Source organism: Spea bombifrons, chromosome 8 (genome assembly GCF_027358695.1).
Source record: "Spea bombifrons isolate aSpeBom1 chromosome 8, aSpeBom1.2.pri, whole genome shotgun sequence".
NCBI classification, from domain to species: Eukaryota; Metazoa; Chordata; class Amphibia; order Anura; family Pelobatidae; genus Spea; species Spea bombifrons.
The window spans coordinates 3,658,949-3,678,247 of record NC_071094.1 but is presented as its reverse complement, the minus strand read 5'-3'; the positions used below and the strand labels follow the sequence as shown (position 1 = coordinate 3,678,247).

Sequence of the window (19,299 nt, the reverse complement as noted above, 5' to 3'; positions counted from 1 at the left end):
AGGGAGGGGGATTGGGGGGTTTCTAGTTCTGACCAATAGCGGAGCCGCGGGGGGGTGGGGGGGATGCTCACATTATTACATAAGCGAAACGAAAATAATTCGCGGGAAAAACAGGACGGATGAGCATGGCGGGAGACGGCGGGCAGCCCCACACTGTGCGCAGGTACGGACACACAGGGGTTAATACCCCGCCGGCGCCAACCCGGTGACACGGGAGTCACTGCTAATGCGTGCAGTGACGGGGGGGGTAAGTAATGCGTGCAGTGACGGGGGGGGTAAGTAATGCGTGCAGTGACGGGGGGGGTAAGTAATGCGTGCAGTGACGGGGGGGTAAGTAATGCGTGCAGTGACGGGGGGGGTAAGTAATGCGTGCAGTGACGGGGGGGGTAAGTAATGCGTGCAGTGACCGGGGGGGGTAAGTAATGCGTGCAGTGACGGGGGGGGGTAAGTAATGCGTGCAGTGACGGGGGGGGGGTAAGTAATGCGTGCAGTGACGGGGGGTAAGTAATGCGTGCAGTGACGAGGGGGGTAAGTAATGCGTGCAGTGACGGGGGGGGTAAGTAATGCGTGCAGTGACGGGGGGGTAAGTAATACGTGCAGTGACGGGGGGGTAAGTAATGCGTGCAGTGACGGGGGGGTAAGTAATGCGTGCATAGACAGGGGGGTAAGTAATGCGTGGAGTGACAGGGGGGGTAAGTAATGCGTGCAGTGACAGGGGGGGTAAGTAATGAGTGCAGTGACAGGAGGGGTAAATAATGTGTGCAGTGACAGGGTAGGTAGTGCGTGCAGTGACAGGGGGGAAAGTTATGCGTGGAGTGATGGGGGTGAGTAATGCTTGCAGTGACAGGGGGGTAGGTAATGCTTGCAGTGACAGGGAGGTAGGTAATGCTTGCAGTGACAGGGAGGTAGGTAATGCTTGCAGTGACAGGGAGGTAGGTAATGCTTGCAGTGACAGGGAGGTAGGTAATGCTTGCAGTGACAGGGGGGTAGGTAATGCTTGCAGTGACAGGGAGGTAGGTAATGCTTGCAGTGACAGGGAGGTAGGTAATGCTTGCAGTGACAGGGAGGTAGGTAATGCTTGCAGTGACAGGGAGGTAGGTAATGCTTGCAGTGACAGGGAGGTAGGTAATGCTTGCAGTGACAGGGGGGTAGGTAATGCTTGCAGTGACGGGGGTAGGTAATGCATGCAGTGACAGGGGTAAGTTAATGCATGCAGTGACTGCAGGTAAGTAATGCGCTTAGTGACAGGGGGGTGGGTAATGCGTGCAGTGACGGGGTGTGCATACTATCGCAGTATATCTGAGTGTGTGAGACGTGTGTGTGGCAGGATGGTGCAAATGCATTGACCGTACCCAAGAACTGTCAGGGTTTTTGCACCAGCCTCGGGGTGAGGGGGCAGATTCTCGGGGGGGGTGAGGGGGCAGATTCTCGGGGGGTGAGGGGGCAGATTCCCTGCAAGGTTGGTGTTTCTGCTCCCTGTATACTTCACTGCAGGTGACTTAATAAAGTGTGTCTTTAAATGACAAGTTTCGGTTTCCATGGCGACCTGTATCGGAGATCAGCGCGTGGAATCGTTACCGACAGGGTATTAAAGGGTTAACGGAGCAGCTCGTGGTGTTCGAGTCGCACACGGGGATACTTTACAGGCCAGAGGGGCCAACTGGGGCCGATCTGCCGGCAGGTTCTACATTTGTGCTGTTTGCAGGGTGCCCTGGGCTGCAGTGGGCCGCCCTGGGCTGCGCTGGGTAAACTGCTTGTCCCCTCCCGTACGTCACATGCTCTGCTGGAGGGAACGCGTCGTTTTGAAAGCTCCAATCTCCGCTCAGTAGGGCTGGCAGCTCCTTTCTAAAAATGTTTGGACGCCTCAGCGACCTCCCGGACATTTAGTATAACAGATGAGGGGGGGGGTGCCGGGCTGCAGAGAGGGGCGAGGAGTGCAGGTTTAACGCGGGGAGGAAATAGACGCTTCTCAGCCTAAAAATCACCAGCTTTGGTATTATTAGAAGGGTTTGTGGCTGCAGAAGCGCGTCGGCAGGCGGTCCGGATGTGAGTGATGTGAGCGCCCCTCCTCGTGTGTTATCTGCCTGCGCCGGCCGTTCCCCATCTATTATAACGCAGCCAGCAGCGCGTTTTACCCCATTTACCCCATCCACTTCCGCTGCCGAATTGAACACGCATAACTAAACGTGGCATCGGTAACATTGCTGTTAGTCCTCCCCAATGCCCCAAAGTGAAACCGTTTTGCCTCCTTTATCACTATTATGAGCTGTGCAATGGGATTTTTCAGGGAACGCTTAAATGTCACATGACACAAAAGCAGTCACTGATAGGCTGTTGCTGCAGAGGCCCCTCTAATGTCTTTACGTGGGCCAAGGGGCATTTAATTTAGGAGGTGGGGCATTTGTGGCCTGTTGGTAGCTATTGGTGTAACTGAGTGGGGCATGCCGAATAATGGGTTTTATTCACCCCATTTAGTTAATAAAGCCATACATTTTTGGTCTATTTTTCCCCCCTTAGTAGTTAATGGTCTCGCTATAATGTATGGATCACTGAATGTAAACTACTTAAAGTTACCCCAAAAATAGAACAGGAGTCGTTAGAGCCGAGCTGCGCGCCCCCCTCGGCCCCCTCGGCAGACACGCTGCGCTGCGTTAGTCACACGTGACTCATCGGCTAATGCGCGAGCGATTTGTAAACAATTATCTGAGATCCAAGAAGTTCATAGAGAGCCGGCGTGAGCGTTTGTGGGGCTCGTGGGAGATTTAAAGGGGAACCGTCGCGTTTCGCAGGGCCGCTGATTCATACCGCATCTATATCGGGGCTCGAGAAATCCCGGTCGCCGTGGCAACTGGAAATAACTTCCTGGCGCCTGGGAGGTACGCCTGGTGCTATAGGCGGACGGCACCCAGGGACCCGAGTTATGTGAAGAGAGAGAGGAGCAGAGGGTTAGTGTGTGTGTGTGTGTGTGTGTGTGTGTGCTATAGTGTTAGTCATTGTGTATGGATATGTATAGTGCTGGAGTCAGTGTGTGTGTGTGTGTGTGTAGTGCTGGAGTCAGTGTGTGTGTATAGTGTCAGAGTCAGTGTGTGTTAGTGTATAGTGTCAGAGTCAGTGTGTGTTAGTGTATAGTGTCAGAGTTAGTGTGTGTGTTAGTGTATGTTGTTGGATAATGTGTGTGTGTGTGTGTGTGTGTGTGTGTGTGTGTGTATAGATATATTTATATATTAGGGGAGTATGTGAAAGTTGAGCAGCACCTTAGAAGAAAGATGGGAGAGGGGAGGTCTGACCAAAACTTTAAAATTAAAACAATGATTGGGGAACAGATAACTGACATTTTTTGGCTCCTAGATCCAAACCGCATTTGACGACCCCTGACCTATATCCAAATCTGAATTATCTTTTAATTCCCTTTCTATTGATCTTAACATACATATTACACCTTATACGGGAGCCGCCATCTTGCCGCCCCATCACTTCAGGGAGAGAACAGGAAGTGGGTAACAACTTCCTGCTTTGGGCTGCCGGGAAGATTCCAAAGCTGTCTGCACTGGGGGGGGTGTTCTTGGTAGCGGAGGGGAATTTGGATGAAATACCCTGGTTTCGATGCCAGAGCCGGAATACATAAAACATGGATTACTTATAAACAGAACATTAATGCAAATTAACGCATTGGCGTTAAATCTTGTAACAGTTTCCCTTTAATCTGTTCGTGGAAACATAATAATCACAATGGCTACATATACAATGTATCTGCGCTTTCACACCTATACAGTATCTTGGCGTGTAATATGTTTTTATTTAAATAGATTTTCTCTAGAACTGAGCGGAATTACCCTTTTCCTTGGCTTGAGGCCAGCTACATCTGCCTGATGAGAACGATGTATACCATTAACCCTTTGCAGTGTTTCTGCACAGGTTTTTTGGGGGGTTTTTGCTCTAAAGTTGAATTTATAGTTTATCACGCTTGCTGTGAGGATCCGGCGGAGCGGCTGGTGTGTGTGTGTGTGTGGGGGGGGTAAACGCTGTTGAGGTTTTTTTTTTGCTTTGTAACGAAACGGAAATCCAAACCATGCAGGTAACGGCGGAGGATTTCCGTTCCGTGATATACCTTTTGCAGGTTTAACCCCTGTCTTGCCAATGAGTTAATAAGTGTGTCTGGTTTAGTAAAGGCCCAGACAGTGGGCTAGTTAAGTCCTTAAGGGGTTGCTTTTTTTTTACCCCACAAAGACTTAAGTATCTAATGCCACTCAAAGCCAAAATCCTGGGGTGCTTGATTTCATTAGAGTACAAAGGGTTAAACCATTAACATGGGGTAAACAGTTGTCATTGGTCTTTCATAGGTATCAAAAGGTATCACTTATGGTATTTATTTCCCAGAAATGCGGCGGTCGGTGCTGAACATTTGCCAGCCGGCAGGATTACTTTTCAGTGACTCACAATGTGGCTACTGTTAGCCACCGCGTAACACACCATAAAAACATTCAGGCCCGGCTTACTAAACTATGAGTCTCATGCCGTGTGGACCTCGATGCCCCCTTTATCCCGCGTGTTTCTTCCCCTGTGTAATGTAGTTTAGTTTCGAGTCAGGGACTGCTTGCGAATATTTCTGGACACATGGTTACTGTAGGTGCTTCATGTATTGAGACGGACCTCACGTTAAGTATATAGACTTGATGTCTTAAGGCCCCTCCTTTTGGGTGATCTGCCGATGTTTAACGCCAAAGTATAGTTCCGGTAAGTTCTGCTTCTTCGCGGTCAGCGATGACCTCATCGGTGGGTATAATGTATAGATTCGCCGCGTTTCACGCAGTTTAACACATAAACCGCTTTCCGTGCGTCCTTCTGACGGGCGATGTGTGTTTGCGCCCCGTGCACAGGGCGGCCGGGGAGGATTTCCTGTTCCTCCTCCGAATTAGAACTTGTGTTTTTTAATAACTTTCACATTAAGGAAGTCGGGTATCTGCAAGTTTTTTTCATTCTAAAGAGCGTTTTATCGGGTCATTATCGCGGGATCTCTGCTACTTTGTATCTTTAATATGCGACACTCTCGTCGCCAAAGAGCTGGTCCTGGTCCCCGACCGAATAACTCATAGGTGCGCCTTCGTTAAACCAAGCTCACAGCGATGCCGCGGTCTTTGCCTCTGGGGTAGTTTGGGGTAAACTGGTCCTCCCTGATCCGACACCTTCAAGGAGTCCTTGACCTTCATGGGTCAGACTAAACCAGACGGCGTCTAGTGATTCAGTTAAAAAGCCTTTAAATGCCAAAAATTAAGTATTAAATTAAATTAAGCCCCGCCTCTATCTGCCCCGGGTAACTGCGTTTCACCAACTGGACTCTTGCTTGGTTTCGCAGAGGTCATTAGGAAGAAATGGAAGAGCGAAACCTGGATCCGGCGCTGAGGGACGTCTGCATGTCCTGCAGCCACCGGCAGCAAGGTGCCTCCGAGTCGTCGGTGAGGAGCGGGCAGGAGTGCACGGATTTCATGATCACTCAGGCCGAAGGACAGTATGTACTCTGCCGGTGGACGGATGGACTCTACTACCTTGGAAAGATCAAACGGGTAAATTCCACAAGAGCTTGAAGGGCGCCCGTAATGCAACATGAACCAAAAACGTTCTCTACATAACGCACCGGCGGATATCATTTATAATATAAGTGATGTTCTTCTCTTTGACCTGGGGAGACGTTGTTAACCCTCGTTAACCTTTGTCTGACGCGTTCTTCCTGAATCGACCCCGACGCGCTCCGCTCTGTACTATTTCCCTGACCGCTGTCCTTTTGTTGGCAGGTAAGCAGCTCCAAGCAGAGTTGTCTCGTCACGTTTGAAGACAATTCCAAATACTGGGTCCTCTGGAAAGATATACAGCATGGTGAGTCCGTGGCCCGAAGCCATTTGGGGGCAGAAGGGCAACATTGGTATCCCTTGGGCCTCTAAAACCGCCGATTTCTCACCTAAACTACATTTTACCAATTATTGTATTTAAAATAAACATTCATTCCTTTAGGGTAGCGAACCTATAACGTCTGACACCAAGAAACCCCCCAAAACAGAAATGGTAGGGTAGAGTTTAGCATTACTTTTAATTCTACTTTCGATATTATAATCGAAAACTAGAGGGTCAGAGGCTGAGGTGTGATATAAGGAAGTTTTACTTTACTTTGAGATTGGTAGATAAGTGGAGCAGCCTCCCAGCAGAAGTGGTAGAGGGTAATACAGTGAGGGTATTAAACATGCATGGGATAGGCATACGGCTCCTGAATCTAAGACAAGGCTAACGACTGATTAAGAACATCAGGGGAAGCAGAAGGGGGTCCGTAGATCGTCATTTCATATCATCCAGCTGTGGATACATTGTTTCCCGGCTCACCTTTCTGTTAAGCACCATCCAGTTGTAACATGACATAAAATGCTTTGCGTCCAGACAATGATTGTGACAAGAATAGGCAATTCCGTTGGAACGCGCACATCTGCGGGGGGCCGGGACTGCGAGGAATGTGGTCGTAGCGGGCTGTTTGTGTGGATTTTTTGCACGGAATAAGAGCGTTTTGGCAAATTACCAAGCTCTTGGAGCGAGCGGATTCGGGGGGCATGTTCAGACAGGACAAATGGGGGGGGGGCGCGAATGTTCCGGTTTATGTCATTCAGTAAAAACCACAAAGCCTAATCTATTCACCATAAGGCCGCGGTATCAGTCGCCTTCCCGGTGATGCAATCCGGAGGGCTGATAGCCGAGTGGACGCGGCCCCCCGAGCGCAGAACCAGATGTTGAGTCCTGACAAGAAAATAAACCAGAAATTTGACATGAAAACTAACTTATTACACGGATAACATGTGTGGGACGTATAAAATCAGTACCGCCAAAGTTACTCCTCATCCATAGGTGGGCAATTCGGGCACGCTAAGGATTGCAGAACACCTTTTATCACCACGTGCAGGCAGAAGGACCATGTAGGGACCACAAAAAGGATCCAGACTGGGGTGAAACACTCACACAGCCAGCCTTTTCCTCTGCTAGATTGATTTGGTTAACGGTCCATATCTTATTGGCCCTCGGGCCAGTTGTCACCTACCACACAATAACTTTTTTACAAACTTAGTGGGATTGACCAAGATGTCTTTATTTCGTCTGCATTTTCCTCTCCTGGTCGCAAACCCTCGTCCTCCCAAGTATATCCCCGGTCTGCATCGCGCAGCACCGGGGTGGAAGTGATAATGTATACCGCGTCGGCGTGGAAACCATTATTTACATTGCTTTGTAATGATGTACAGCATTTTCATCTCGTTCGTCGGCGTTTATTAACGCGATTCCGTGTATTCCGCCTACAGCCGGCGTCCCCGGAGAGGAACCAAAGTGCAGCATCTGTACGGGAAAGACGTCGGACCCCACGGACGAAATCCTCATCTGCGGAAAGTGCGGTTTGGGTAGGTTTTTAGATCCACATCCTACACAAAAAAAAATTATTAAACTAAAGTATTTTAAGACAAAATACTATGATTATCAAGGTGGACCCGGGATGTTTTAGAGGGACCCTGGGCCATTCCGGTGCAAATTCTTTAATATATAGAATGTAGTGTAAAAATCCAAACCCAAAGCCGTTAAAACCAATATTGAGACCTCATATAAAATGAAACAATGTGTTTGTATCTCCGTTATAGTGCTATATTTTTTGTTATATACATAATTAGTGTTTTTGCACTTTTTATTGTGATTACATTTAGTGTGACTTTGATTATTATTATTATTTGTCCATTATCTGTCCATTGGATCCCTACTAGTCCAACTAATTTACTGCTGAACAAATTCCCCAATACCTCTGTGTTTATCTAATGTCTTTGTTAATGTGTGAATTGTGCTTTTGTATTTAGATAAGTCTGTGTTAGCTTCATTAATGCCTGAGGAAGGGACCGGACAACTTGGTCTCGAAAGCTCGCAATCAAACTCTCAGTTAGCCAATAAATGGTATCATTTTAACTATACTTTTCTCCTATTATTATTTGTGACATAGATGCAAGGATTGGCAAGGTGTCTGTACAAAGTAATTGATGCCAATGGGACATCTAGATGTGTGCCCAAAATGCCCTGGCATTATGAGTTCCATGACTCGGGGGGGGGGGAAATAAATATTAAAGAAAAAGTTATATTTTCATGCTGGGGCAACCAATGTATTTTTTGACACCCCTGCTATATATCTCAATGCGTTTTATTCCGTGGCTGTGGGGACACGCAGAGGAAGCGGCAGATGTGAAGAGACGTGTGGGGTCCACAGCTAGAGAGCCGGCAGCTTTTTGCCCCCCCCCCATTAAACTTTAACAAGGATTTGGGAATTCAGAGGCTGTTGTAATTGGCTGTTGCCAAACGCGTTGTTGCTGCAGGTGCCTTGGACTGCTCGCCGACGTCTTCCAGCTGCCTTCCGTATTCATGCGTTCCCGGGCTCCCTTTCATAAAGTCGGTGCATCGTTTTTTTGCTCTCACACCAGATGCGCCGTGGTATTTAGACGGCGTATCCCTCTGTGATTGCGAAATCTTGGCCTGCTTTTAATATCCTACGCCAGCCAATAGAAAACATAAAATAAGGTTTACGAAAGACGGACAAAATATCTCATATGCCGAACATATAAATATCTTAAAAATCCTGCCGCTTTAATAAACCCCTCTGTAGCCCTTTTTCCCTTATGCTGTAGAAGAATGGTATCCCTGAACGTTGACAGTAAGCTTCCTAGACAGACTTTGTCTGCATTAGGAATTACTGGAAGGCTTCCCGGGGGTTCTGCTAATTCCAAAAAGTATAGAACAAACACCGAAATTCCAAGAAGTACCAAGGAGGAGCACAATGCTGTGTTTTGGGGGGCAGCGGTTGCCCTCCGTTGATGGGCAGCAGGGTGGTTACAGCCCCAGCTTTTACTGATGCGGGGAGCGGAAGAACCAAAAGGCTACTGACTGCAGAATGGAGGAGGCTTTGTGTCAAGGTGTTCCAAAGTGTTGGGGGGTTCCCTAGAAGATAGGGGGGGGTAAAATGTTGTCGCCTCTCCGCGTTTCTCAAGTTGATTCTCGCTTAGGGTGAGGTTTTCAGCTCCTAATTTAAGATGTGTCACAGTTGGCGCGCCGTCCCGGACACTGACTACATGCTGTCGGGTACAAACGTGTTGACTTAATGACCTGCGCGAGTAGGTCATCCCGCAATAAACGGCATGCGTGCTCTCGGCATCTCACAGTAACGGCGGAGCTACACTTTATTTACACTTTTTCTGATGAAAAAATATCCCCAGAACCGGCAGGACCAAAGCCTGTATCGAGTAACATCCAAAACTGTCATATATGCAGAATTTATACTTTACATGCGCAGCGTTCAGTGTTTAATGATTTCCTTATGTGTTCTGTCTGAAAGCCTGCAACGCGTCGGGCGTCCCGGCTGCTCGGACAGAAAGACGCAGGAAGCCTGGTTTATTAATCCTTCTAGCCGACAGTATTTGAATTGTCCTTATGATAAATAAAAAGAATAATAATATACTAATAATAATAATATTATAATAACATAGTTATATAATATGCTAATACTGCTACTATTACTACTAATAAAATAATATACTAATAATATAATAACATACATAATAAAATACTACTAATAAAATAATATACTAATAATATAATAACATACATAATAATAAGATACTACTAATAAAATAATATAAAATATAATAACACAATAATATACTATTATTACTACTACTACTAATAAAATAATATACTAATAATATAATAAAAATCATATAACAATATACTGCTAATAAAAATATAATCGGTCTTTTACAATCTACAATATAAAAAGTCACGTCTTATACAAAGTACAGTAGTGATCTGAATACATTGGCAAAGAAGGCCCCTGCCCCAGGGAGCTTACAATCTATTTCATATCCACCGGCCTTTTGTGTAAGTTCAGAGAGATCTCTGCATAAAGTTTCTGCATAAAATGTTATTTGACGCATTGAATGTGCGCATGTAACCGATGTTCGCCGCGTTCTACCGTCGCCATTATGCATCCGTTGACGAAAGTCTTCACGATAAACGATTTCTTCCCCAGGTTATCACCAGAAGTGTCACGTACCTGTTGTGGACAGCAATGGCAGCTGCCTTCTGGAGCCTTGGTTCTGTAGAAGATGCATCTTCGTTCTCGCGGTCAGGGTAAGGACGTCAAGCCCCTCATAATTGTAAAGCTTAATGGCTCGTGCCACGCTTTTCAGAAATCCCTGCTTGAGCACAGGCATCTCAATGAAGCATTAACTGTTTGTTTAGGGCAGGGATGCACAGAATGCCTTGCCGGGCTGCGGCCCTCGGGGACTGGTGGTGTATCGCCACGCTGTCCATAAGCAAAAAACGTTAGCCTTTCCGTCTTTACATGTTTAGAGAACATTATCAGAGCCTTGAAACAATGTAACCGACATTATGAACCCTATGTATCACGATGATGATTCCTCCTCTCCGCTGTACGGTCGTCGGTCTCGTCTTAGAGGAGCCGTATGTCTATCCCATACATGTTTACATCCCCTCACTGTATTATCCTCTACCACTCCTGCTGGGAGGCTATTCCACTTAACTACTACCCTTTCCATAAAGCAAAACTTGAAATAGATGTCCAGTTTGTGCATTGTCTTAATTCTTGTGAAAAATAATTGAAATTCAGTGAATATAAATTGCGTTTTTATAAACTCCTGGCCCGGTCATTTACTATATCACTGCCCCCCCCCCCGCGCCTCCCGGAAAAGTTTAGAAATGGAGAATTGGCTCGGTTGTAAACGTTCATCAAACGCACCTCTTCCAAGTAGTAAATAAATCCCCGGCACCCGGCCCTGCCTCATCCTCCAGACGGTTTGTGCCGTCACCGCGAGGATATGCTGAGTTTGGAGGTTTCGGCGGCTCTGCGGTTGTAAGAGAAGGAATTCGATGGCCTCTTGTCCGGTCCGAGGGGGATTAAGCCGTCCTACGACTGCCAAACCCTGTCCGGGCTCACAGAAACCCATTTATTGCTTCAAGATGATACAGCGTCTGCTTCACCGGGGGCCGACATGGAAAGAAAAGAAAGAGCGAGCTTGGCTTTTGGCGAGGTCACCGGAGACATTCCGCCCCTGAGCTCCTCGCCAACGACTTTAACGTTACGCTTCTATGGAACGTAAAGGTCTCCGTGTTGTTGCTATGGAGAAGTCAGTATTTTATTACATTTGATCTCCGTAGCCCCTCTGGTCCATGTATTATAGCCTCTAAACACTTGTTTAAAGGAACAGTTTAATCCCCGCCCTCTGGCCTCCTCGCCAAAAGAAGTACCTTCTATAGTACCTAAATAAGTATTCTTTTTAATGATTAAATATGCTTGATGCAGGCAGTCGGTGGCGTGTGATTGGTCCATTTAAACAATAGGATCCCCTTCCACATGTGTGCCCGGGGGTCTGATCATAGACCCTCTCCGTAAAGCTTGCCAGCGGGGAAAGGGGCAAATGCATATGGAAGGGTTCTGCGGAATACCCCCATGCGCCTGGAAACATGAAAATTTAAAGGGACCGCTAGGCAGCCATGTTTTGCTTTACGGCAGTTGTGGGGGGAAAAAACTCCCACCGTAAATATGTTTTTTTACTTGCAGAAAGGAGGTGCTCTGAAGAAAGGGCCGATCGCCAAAACCCTCCAAGCCGTGAAAATGTTCTTGACATACAACCCCAAGGAGCTGGATTGGGATTCGCCACACAGAACCAACCAGCAGCAGTGTTACTGTTACTGTGGGGGGCCCGGAGAGTAAGAGATTTCTACTATTCAACCCAAAAGCCCATTTTATTTTTATAGGATGTCCTAAAAGCATTAAAAGGCATGACCTAACCGGTCTGTCCGCAACATGCGCGGCTAGTATTCTAATCTCGGATTTATTATAGTTTTTAAGTGAATGCGCAAATATAAAAATCTATATAATAAACTAGAGGATTAAACATTTCAGAAAGTCCGATCCAAGGAGCTTGCAATCTGCTGTGCCGGTGGCCTCCTAGGTGTTAAATACAGCCATAGTCTACAAAAAAAATAAAATAATAATAATAATAATTAGATCGTTCAGAATATGGGTTAAAAAATGACATTTCAGGTCAGCCCGTGTAAAGTATGTGATTCTGTAAATGTATCGTTCTGGACAGGTGGTACCTGAAGATGATCCAGTGTTTCCGCTGCAGACAGTGGTTCCATGAAGCTTGTATCCAGTGCCTGAACGAGCCCATGATGTTTGGAGACAGGTACTGTACACCTTTCAGACGCGTCGCGCATGGCCTGGGACCTGTAACCCCCCCCCCGCCTCCTGCGACAATGCGGCTAATGGCCCATTTATTTATTCTGCCCCCCTGCCGGTTAACGAACCTCTCTGTTGGCTGTTAACAGCCCGCTAAACGCTCCGATGCCAGCGGCTCTTTATGACTGCTGTAAATTGTGGCCCTGGGGAGGAATATCGGGTCTCCCAGTACACAGGAACGCTTTCTTTAGCAACAAGGAGCCGGTGTATATGAGCAGATCGCCCATGACTGCTCTAACGACACCGCGTCCGAAGAGCTTACTAGACGATACCTATGTATTTATTATTATTATTATTTATTTTAAAATGCTTTTTATGGGGAATCTGAGATCCCAGGAGCCCGCCTTCCACGCTGCGGAATACGATGACGCTTTATAAATCAATAAGTCATTTTTTGGTCTTCGGAACGTAGCATTTTCCGGCAGGTCGGCTCCGACGGACCCTCGCAGCCCGACGAGTCCCAGGTAGATGGATCTGGGAAGGAGCGTCAGTCCCTTGGGTGTAAAGCCGAAGCCTGATGATGGAATTCTGTGCGGTTTCCCCTTCCCTCCGTAGCATTCTGCACATTCTTTAACGTTCCCGGGAGGCTGCTTCTCCTAGCGAGCGGGGCCTTCCCTTTCACATTCTCCGCATTAACCCCTTCCGGTCCAAAAACAAAACTCACGCCAACCTCGTTTAAGCTTAATAACTCGATGGGGGGCCGGAATGTCCAGAAATTGAAAATAAATATATTGCTGCACTTTGTAGCTTTCCGTTTTTGCCGATCCGCCTCTTCTAAACGGCACAACGAGACTTCATGAAGTATGTGAGAAAAAGATCCGTGCCCCTCGTGAAAACACGTAGTCTCGTCTGCAGCTTATTTCCATGGGGGGGGGCGACCTTTTCCCTGCTGGTCATGAATGAATTAACTCTAAAAGTCCGTGTAGCGCCAAATGTAAATCTTTCTTTACAGGTGCAATTCCACGGAACCCCAAGACCCCCCCGACCAACAAAATAGTTTTAAAGTTTCGCTTTTTATTCTTGGAAGTTCTTTTCCTGTTTTTTTTATTTTATTATTTTTATTTATTTTATTTTTTTTAAATCTTCACAGATTTTTTTTTCCCTCCTTGTTACTAAAATATGTTTTTTAAATATAAATCCTCATTCCCGAGCTGCGGTGGAAGTCCTGGCGCGAGGCTCTAAGGGCTGCTGGAGATCTTAATTGCCGTAACATTTGTTTCAATGTTTTACAAGAAGTGGGGAAAAAAACTTACGATATTATTTGGGGAACCCGGGCCGCGATCTCTAAAATAAATATTTGTATTTCTATGTTTATTTATTTGTATTGCAATGTAAAATATATACAGTTCTGTCGTATTCCATAGTGCTGTACAACGTGGAGGGTTTTGATGATGCGCTCTCGGCATTTATCTCTCTCTTTCTTAGATTTTACGTTTTCTTCTGTTCTGTGTGTAACCACGGCTCTGAATTCCTGAAGCGGCTGCCTTTGAGATGGTAAGATGAAGGCTTTATGCTGCCGAGAGGACTTATTCCAGTTATTGTGGGTTTTGTTTTTTTTTTAACCTCTTAATGACAACTGGTTGTCCTAAAACCCATTCAGGACAATGAATCTTGAGCCCGTACACTTCACTTTGTCGTGAAGGGGGTAAAAAGATGGCCACAGAATCATTTATATACTTGGGATCATCCCCAGTGTCCTCCTTGCAACTCAACTAGCATTCCTAGTGGAAGGTGAGCCGCGCAAGTGTAACTGGGCATTCGCAGGTTAAATGTCCCTAAGGCCCAGCAATCAGCCGCCATACTTACAATCCCAAAATGGGGCAAATCCGGAGATTTCCCTGGTTTGTCCATTCACTACCTAATAAAAAGGAATATATATATAAATATATATATGTATTATAGTGAATATAGGGAGCGCTAAATATGGAGGGGATCCCCCGAAAGGCATCACCATCCGCAGAAAGCTCGTATTCTCCTTGGAGCGGTGAGAGAGTCCTCAGGCGGTTTGCTTAGGGCGACGCACGCAAAGTCCTTTGTCTTTCTCCAGTAAGTGGAGCGAGTCAGGATTTGCCCCGGGCCATCATTCGATGTGTTCCTGCTAGTTTATTCGCGGGTAATTAGTCTATTAATACCCCAGACGGGATTAAGCGACACTCCGAGGTCTAAGTAACCCGGAGATGAAGGTGCTCTTTGTTAAGATGCCAAAGGAACGTATCCCTCGTTTCCAAATACACAACGTGCGCGATGGGCTCTGAGAGTTCACACCGCAGGACAACGGGGCGATTCATCGTAAGACACCCCACACCCGAGTGTCAAGGGCAGCATTTAACGTTTTACCCCCGGCCACCGCGCTTCCTTCCCGTGCCTCGTCCCCTAATGCGAGGAGACGCGGCATCTGCGTATCTCGTCTCTTAAATGCTCCGAAATCGGGATAAACTTCTTGGCAAAAACTATAAGAAAAGCTTTGAACCGGAAACAGTGTTTCCAAGAAACCCAAACCCTTTTCGCTTGAAATTATTATTCTCCTAAATAAACATGCGCCTCTCGTCAGGAGCGGCGGAGACCCTTACCGGGAGGGGATTTAACCAAGGACGATACACGGGACTGAACGCTCTTACTTATCATATTCAATTAATACATTCAATAGTGAATACGATGCGAACAAGAGATACGGGGGGCAATTGTGGGCAGGGAATGCAGGTTGTGTCTTAAAGGACTTCAAATGTAGGAAAAGATGAGTGAAGAGACCACCGAATCACTTCCAATTATAATGTGTAATACTGAGAGGGTGGTAGATAAGTGGGACAGCCTCCCAGTAGAAGTGGTAGAGGGTAATACAGTGAGGGGATTGAAACACGCATGTTTACGTGACGTGACTCGGCGTTTTTGTTTACAGGGTAGATATCGTACACCTCACCCTCTACAACCTGGGAGTTCTCAGCAAAAAGAAATATTTCGACTTTGAAGAAATTCTGAATTTCGTCAATGCCAACTGGTACCATATGCAGCTCGCCAAGGTACGTTCCGTTTAAAAAAACATTATTCCTGGACCCAAAGATGACTTTTTTTTAGCCTTATTTTGGGTCTACGTGACGAATCACAATAATTCTGTGTAATAAGCAGGATTTTGTCTTATTTAAGAGAATAGTGGGGGGGGTTATGCCTTAGGCTTTTACTACAAATACTTTCTGTCCGTATCACTCGGAACGTTAACATTTGTTGTGCTCGTTCCAAAAAACACATTTGGCAATAAATCAAAATTCCGTTTGGAATGTGATGTAATGCGGCCGTTTAGCTACCCCTCCCTCTTCATCTGGGGCAGAATCCAGCGCGTCAATGGTTTACAAACACCGGTTAGCCGTTTCCCGGGGGCCGCACAGCCCCCGAAAAAAGGGTAAACGGGTAAACGAGACAGTCGGCCGTGACTACCCATGATCCTCTGCTTTGCGACCAGTGGAGGTTTGGCTCGGACACGTCTGTTCCATCTGCTTGTCATTTGGAGGAACGCAGACAAACGTTCTAGTATCCCTTTGGATCTGAGTTCTGGGAAATGAGATGGCGGGCGTGCGAGAGACGCATTATGGGGGCAGAGGGGGGCCGTTCTGTTTGGGGAATCAGACATTTGGCACGGAAATAACAGTTGTTGGGGGGCGATGGGTTAATTGTCTGCCGACTGGGTGTATACCACGTAACCCCTACGGCGGATTCAGCCGCATTCTATAGAAAATAATTACCCGACACTCCCTTTTATTTATTTTTTAATAATTTAGACTAGTTTTCTCCATCAATCTGATATAAGATGCAACGAAAACGTATAATACGTCTGCTGTGTCTCCCGGAGAAGTACAATAGGGCTGGGTAGGGGGGCCGTATGTCCCCTTTAAGTGGTGATGCATTACTATATATATATATATATATATACCCTGCTGTATACATTTTCTTTGGGTATCTGCAGTTGAAGGTGGGGGGATTTAAGATTTTTAGGGGCCGTAAAAAAAGGAGGGCCACACAAACACCAATAAATGCCCCAAGCAGCTGCTTAATCTTCTTATGTGAGGAGAAGTTTAACCCCCTAATAACAGCAGAAGATGTCACTTTTCACCCCAGTTACGCCCCGGGCGTGATGACGTCATCAAAGTTTCAGCTTTACTTCTGCAGACATCTGTGTTCCTGCGAATACTTTCACCAAAACATAGAGTGTTATTCACAAACACGGTGAGAAAACTTTTTTAGCCCGTCGATGTCTGTAAACAGGCAGGAGAGTCCCCCTAGGTTTGGCTGCCCCCTTATGGTCGCTCCCTGAAGTGAATGTACTAATTCATAATCCTTAACCCCCGTTCTCGATAAACCCAATTCCATAACCCTTTTTTTTTTTTTTTTTTTTTTTTTTATAACAATAACACGCGTGGGCTTCTTTTACTAACTGGTGTTTAATGCCATTTCCAGCTCTCGGCGACTCCAGCGGAAGAGAGAGGTCAGCATCTCCTCGATGCGTTAAACAGCTATAAGAGCAGGTAGGACATTCGCACCACGAGGCGTCGTGACCACCCAACTGGCCGTGCATTGTATATCCCCTTCGTTCCATGTCATCGCGCTAATTATTTCGTTTTAGATTTCTTTGCGGCAAGGAGATCAAAAGGAAGAAATGTATCTTCCGTCTGAGAATCCGCGTCCCGCCGAGCCCGCCGGGAAAACTGCTCCCAGAGAAGGTGACCGGTCAGACGGACAGCAGGTCTTCGGCCGACCCCAAGAAGAGAGGAAGGAGCAAGTATTCCCATAAAAACAGGTAGAGTCCCAAAAAGATGCTTAGGGACTTTATTAACTGTCACGGAAACAAAGTTTTTTTTACTCAGAGCGGACTCGGTATAGAGAGCCCGAACTTTAAAGTTCTAGGACAGAATTCTATTTTTTCATGTTTTTGTTACAGTTTACTACCCCATGAATGCCAAAGGCAGAAAAGGCAAGGTATTCGGAGGAAGCAGGCCAAGTTCCTTCTGGAAGATGCCATCCCCAGCGTGAGTATTTATTTAAACAAACAGATGTTTAGCAGACATGCGTCCGATCGCCGTCTCCCATAATCTGGCACCGGACGCCGCTCGCAGATGTGTCTCTTCCCGAGCGTCCCACAAACACTGGACACGTTTTGGTTATTGAGGTCCTTGTAGTTTAGGAGACAGCTGTAGCCAGAATTAGCGGCCAAACCACTCAACTCCTGAGACCTCTGTGTCCTGCCACCTGCGGATATACCGTTAGTTTCACAGGAAAGTATTCCAGCTGTACATTAAACGTCTGTCCAAGATGGATGTTCTCCTTCTTATTAAATAAATACAGTCATTTTATATGTATTTATATTATTTCTTGATTTTATATCCTCTTTATGGCCTCCCATTCCTGAGCAGCTGAATAACTTCTATGACAAAATAAGCGGACTAAATAAAAATATCTTAGCCATTTTGGGTGGAAATGTTCTCTTCTACACGTTTTTTATAGACTCGTTATTATATGAAGAATAAGACCAGATGTTCTTAAGGCGAATTGGACGGGTTACATGGACTCATTCTGTGCTGAGATGATTAATGTAAAGTTTGTTTAACCTTAATGTCCAGCTGTCACCTAAATGAAGAGAGGTTTTAGGAAAAGTTCAGCGCGGTGACGCTCACAGCTAGAGACCCATTAGCGGTTATTACGGGGGAGCTCCGCAGCGAAGGAATAACGGGCGTCCCACCGAGCGCCGAACGGCTGCTCTCAGTGTTCTCAGACTCCGCCGATACTCGCGTTTTCTTAATCTTTTCCGTTCATTTCCTCTCAATTAGAGCGATTTCACGTCTGCTTGGAGCACGAACCATCACCTGGCCAGCATTTTCGACTTCACGCTCGACGAAATCCAGAGTTTGAAAAGGTATGAAGTGAACTATGAAACATTCCATCTGACAGCCGATAACAACCGGTCGACCCCCCACCTACCGTCCGCTGAGCGGTTTGAAAAATCTACTCCATAATTGGAAATTTATGTATATTTTCTTACATTTGGATATTTTAGTTTGTAAATGTTAACAGTCCAACAGACTTATTGACTTCTTAAGCCCTGCTTTCCAGCTTCTGGTTATAATATCTATATGGACCAACTCATGAGCCGGTTGGGTGCATGGCTGTCCCCACCATGTACGTGACCTGAGACCTACGGCACCAGCCTTGTGGGACTCGCTAACGCCGGCTTCCGCTTTGTTCTCTCCGTTGATACGTTTTAGCGGATGTAGAGAGCGTCGCTGCAAACCTACAGAGCTTTATCTAAAGGGTTTTTACATTTTTGGGGGTTTTTTGGGGCTAAAACTGAATTAGTTTCTGCTCTTAATGTATTTTAGTGCCAGCTCCGGTCAGAACTTCACCTCGGACCTTGATTCTAACGACGCCGCTAGCACGTCCGGTTCAGCCTCCACCAGCCTGTCCTGTGAGTCTAGGTGAGTAAAGCCCGGCGTTGTTGGATTATTCCGTGTCTGTACTTGGTATACGGTTCTGGGCTATTTGGTATTCTTCTTACTTTCTAAGTCCAAAATGTCTAATGTGATTTTTTTTGTTTTTGTTTTTAGAGGTAATGTTGGTAGCCGTAAAAGAAAGTTGGCTTCCAAAATGTACACATCTATAGAGTCCAAGAAGAGGGCCTTGGAACATACAGAAAGGCAGAAGGGCTGCGTCTCGGAAACCATCGACTACGCCAGGGCTTCCGATTTGCCGGACAACGCCATTGACAGCCACCCGTTCGAAAGCATCAGCGAGGACGACACGTGCCTGTCCCACCTGAAATCCTCCATCACCAATTACTTCGGGGCCGCTGGGAGGTTGGCGTGCGGAGAAAAGTATCAGGTGTTGGCCCGACGGGTGATGCCGGAGGGGAAGGTTCAGTACTTGGTCGAGTGGGAAGGGTCCACTCCCTATTGACGCACCCGCGCTTACATACGTGTTTTAGGACCAATCGTATAACCAAA

General features: G+C 46.5%; 1 protein-coding gene across 1 annotated transcript; it reads left to right on the top strand.

The window, feature by feature from the left end:
* Nucleotides 1-96: 96 nt before the first annotated feature.
* On the top strand, nt 97-19,299 carry PHF19 (PHD finger protein 19). The gene is made up of 15 exons (XM_053473526.1): nt 97-163; nt 5,354-5,561; nt 5,790-5,871; nt 7,329-7,424; nt 10,082-10,182; nt 11,633-11,781; nt 12,168-12,263; nt 13,742-13,810; nt 15,213-15,333; nt 16,763-16,830; nt 16,929-17,102; nt 17,244-17,331; nt 18,130-18,215; nt 18,679-18,774; nt 18,904-19,299. The coding sequence occupies exons 2-15, from the start codon at nt 5,370-5,372 to the stop codon at nt 19,250-19,252; spliced, it is 1,767 nt and encodes a 588-aa protein (XP_053329501.1). The 5' UTR covers nt 97-163; nt 5,354-5,369; the 3' UTR covers nt 19,253-19,299.

What these genes read in the sequence shown, in the direction of transcription:
- PHF19 (XM_053473526.1), top strand. Translation starts at nt 5,370, where the DNA reads ATGGAAGAGCGAAACCTGGATCCGGCGCTGAGGGACGTCTGCATGTCC. An exon ending in ACCTTGGAAAGATCAAACGG is followed by an intron (nt 5,562 to 5,789) that starts GTAAATTCCACA and finishes TTTTGTTGGCAG; the next exon opens with GTAAGCAGCTCCAAGCAGAG. An exon ending in CTGCGGAAAGTGCGGTTTGG is followed by an intron (nt 7,425 to 10,081) that starts GTAGGTTTTTAG and finishes TTTCTTCCCCAG; the next exon opens with GTTATCACCAGAAGTGTCAC.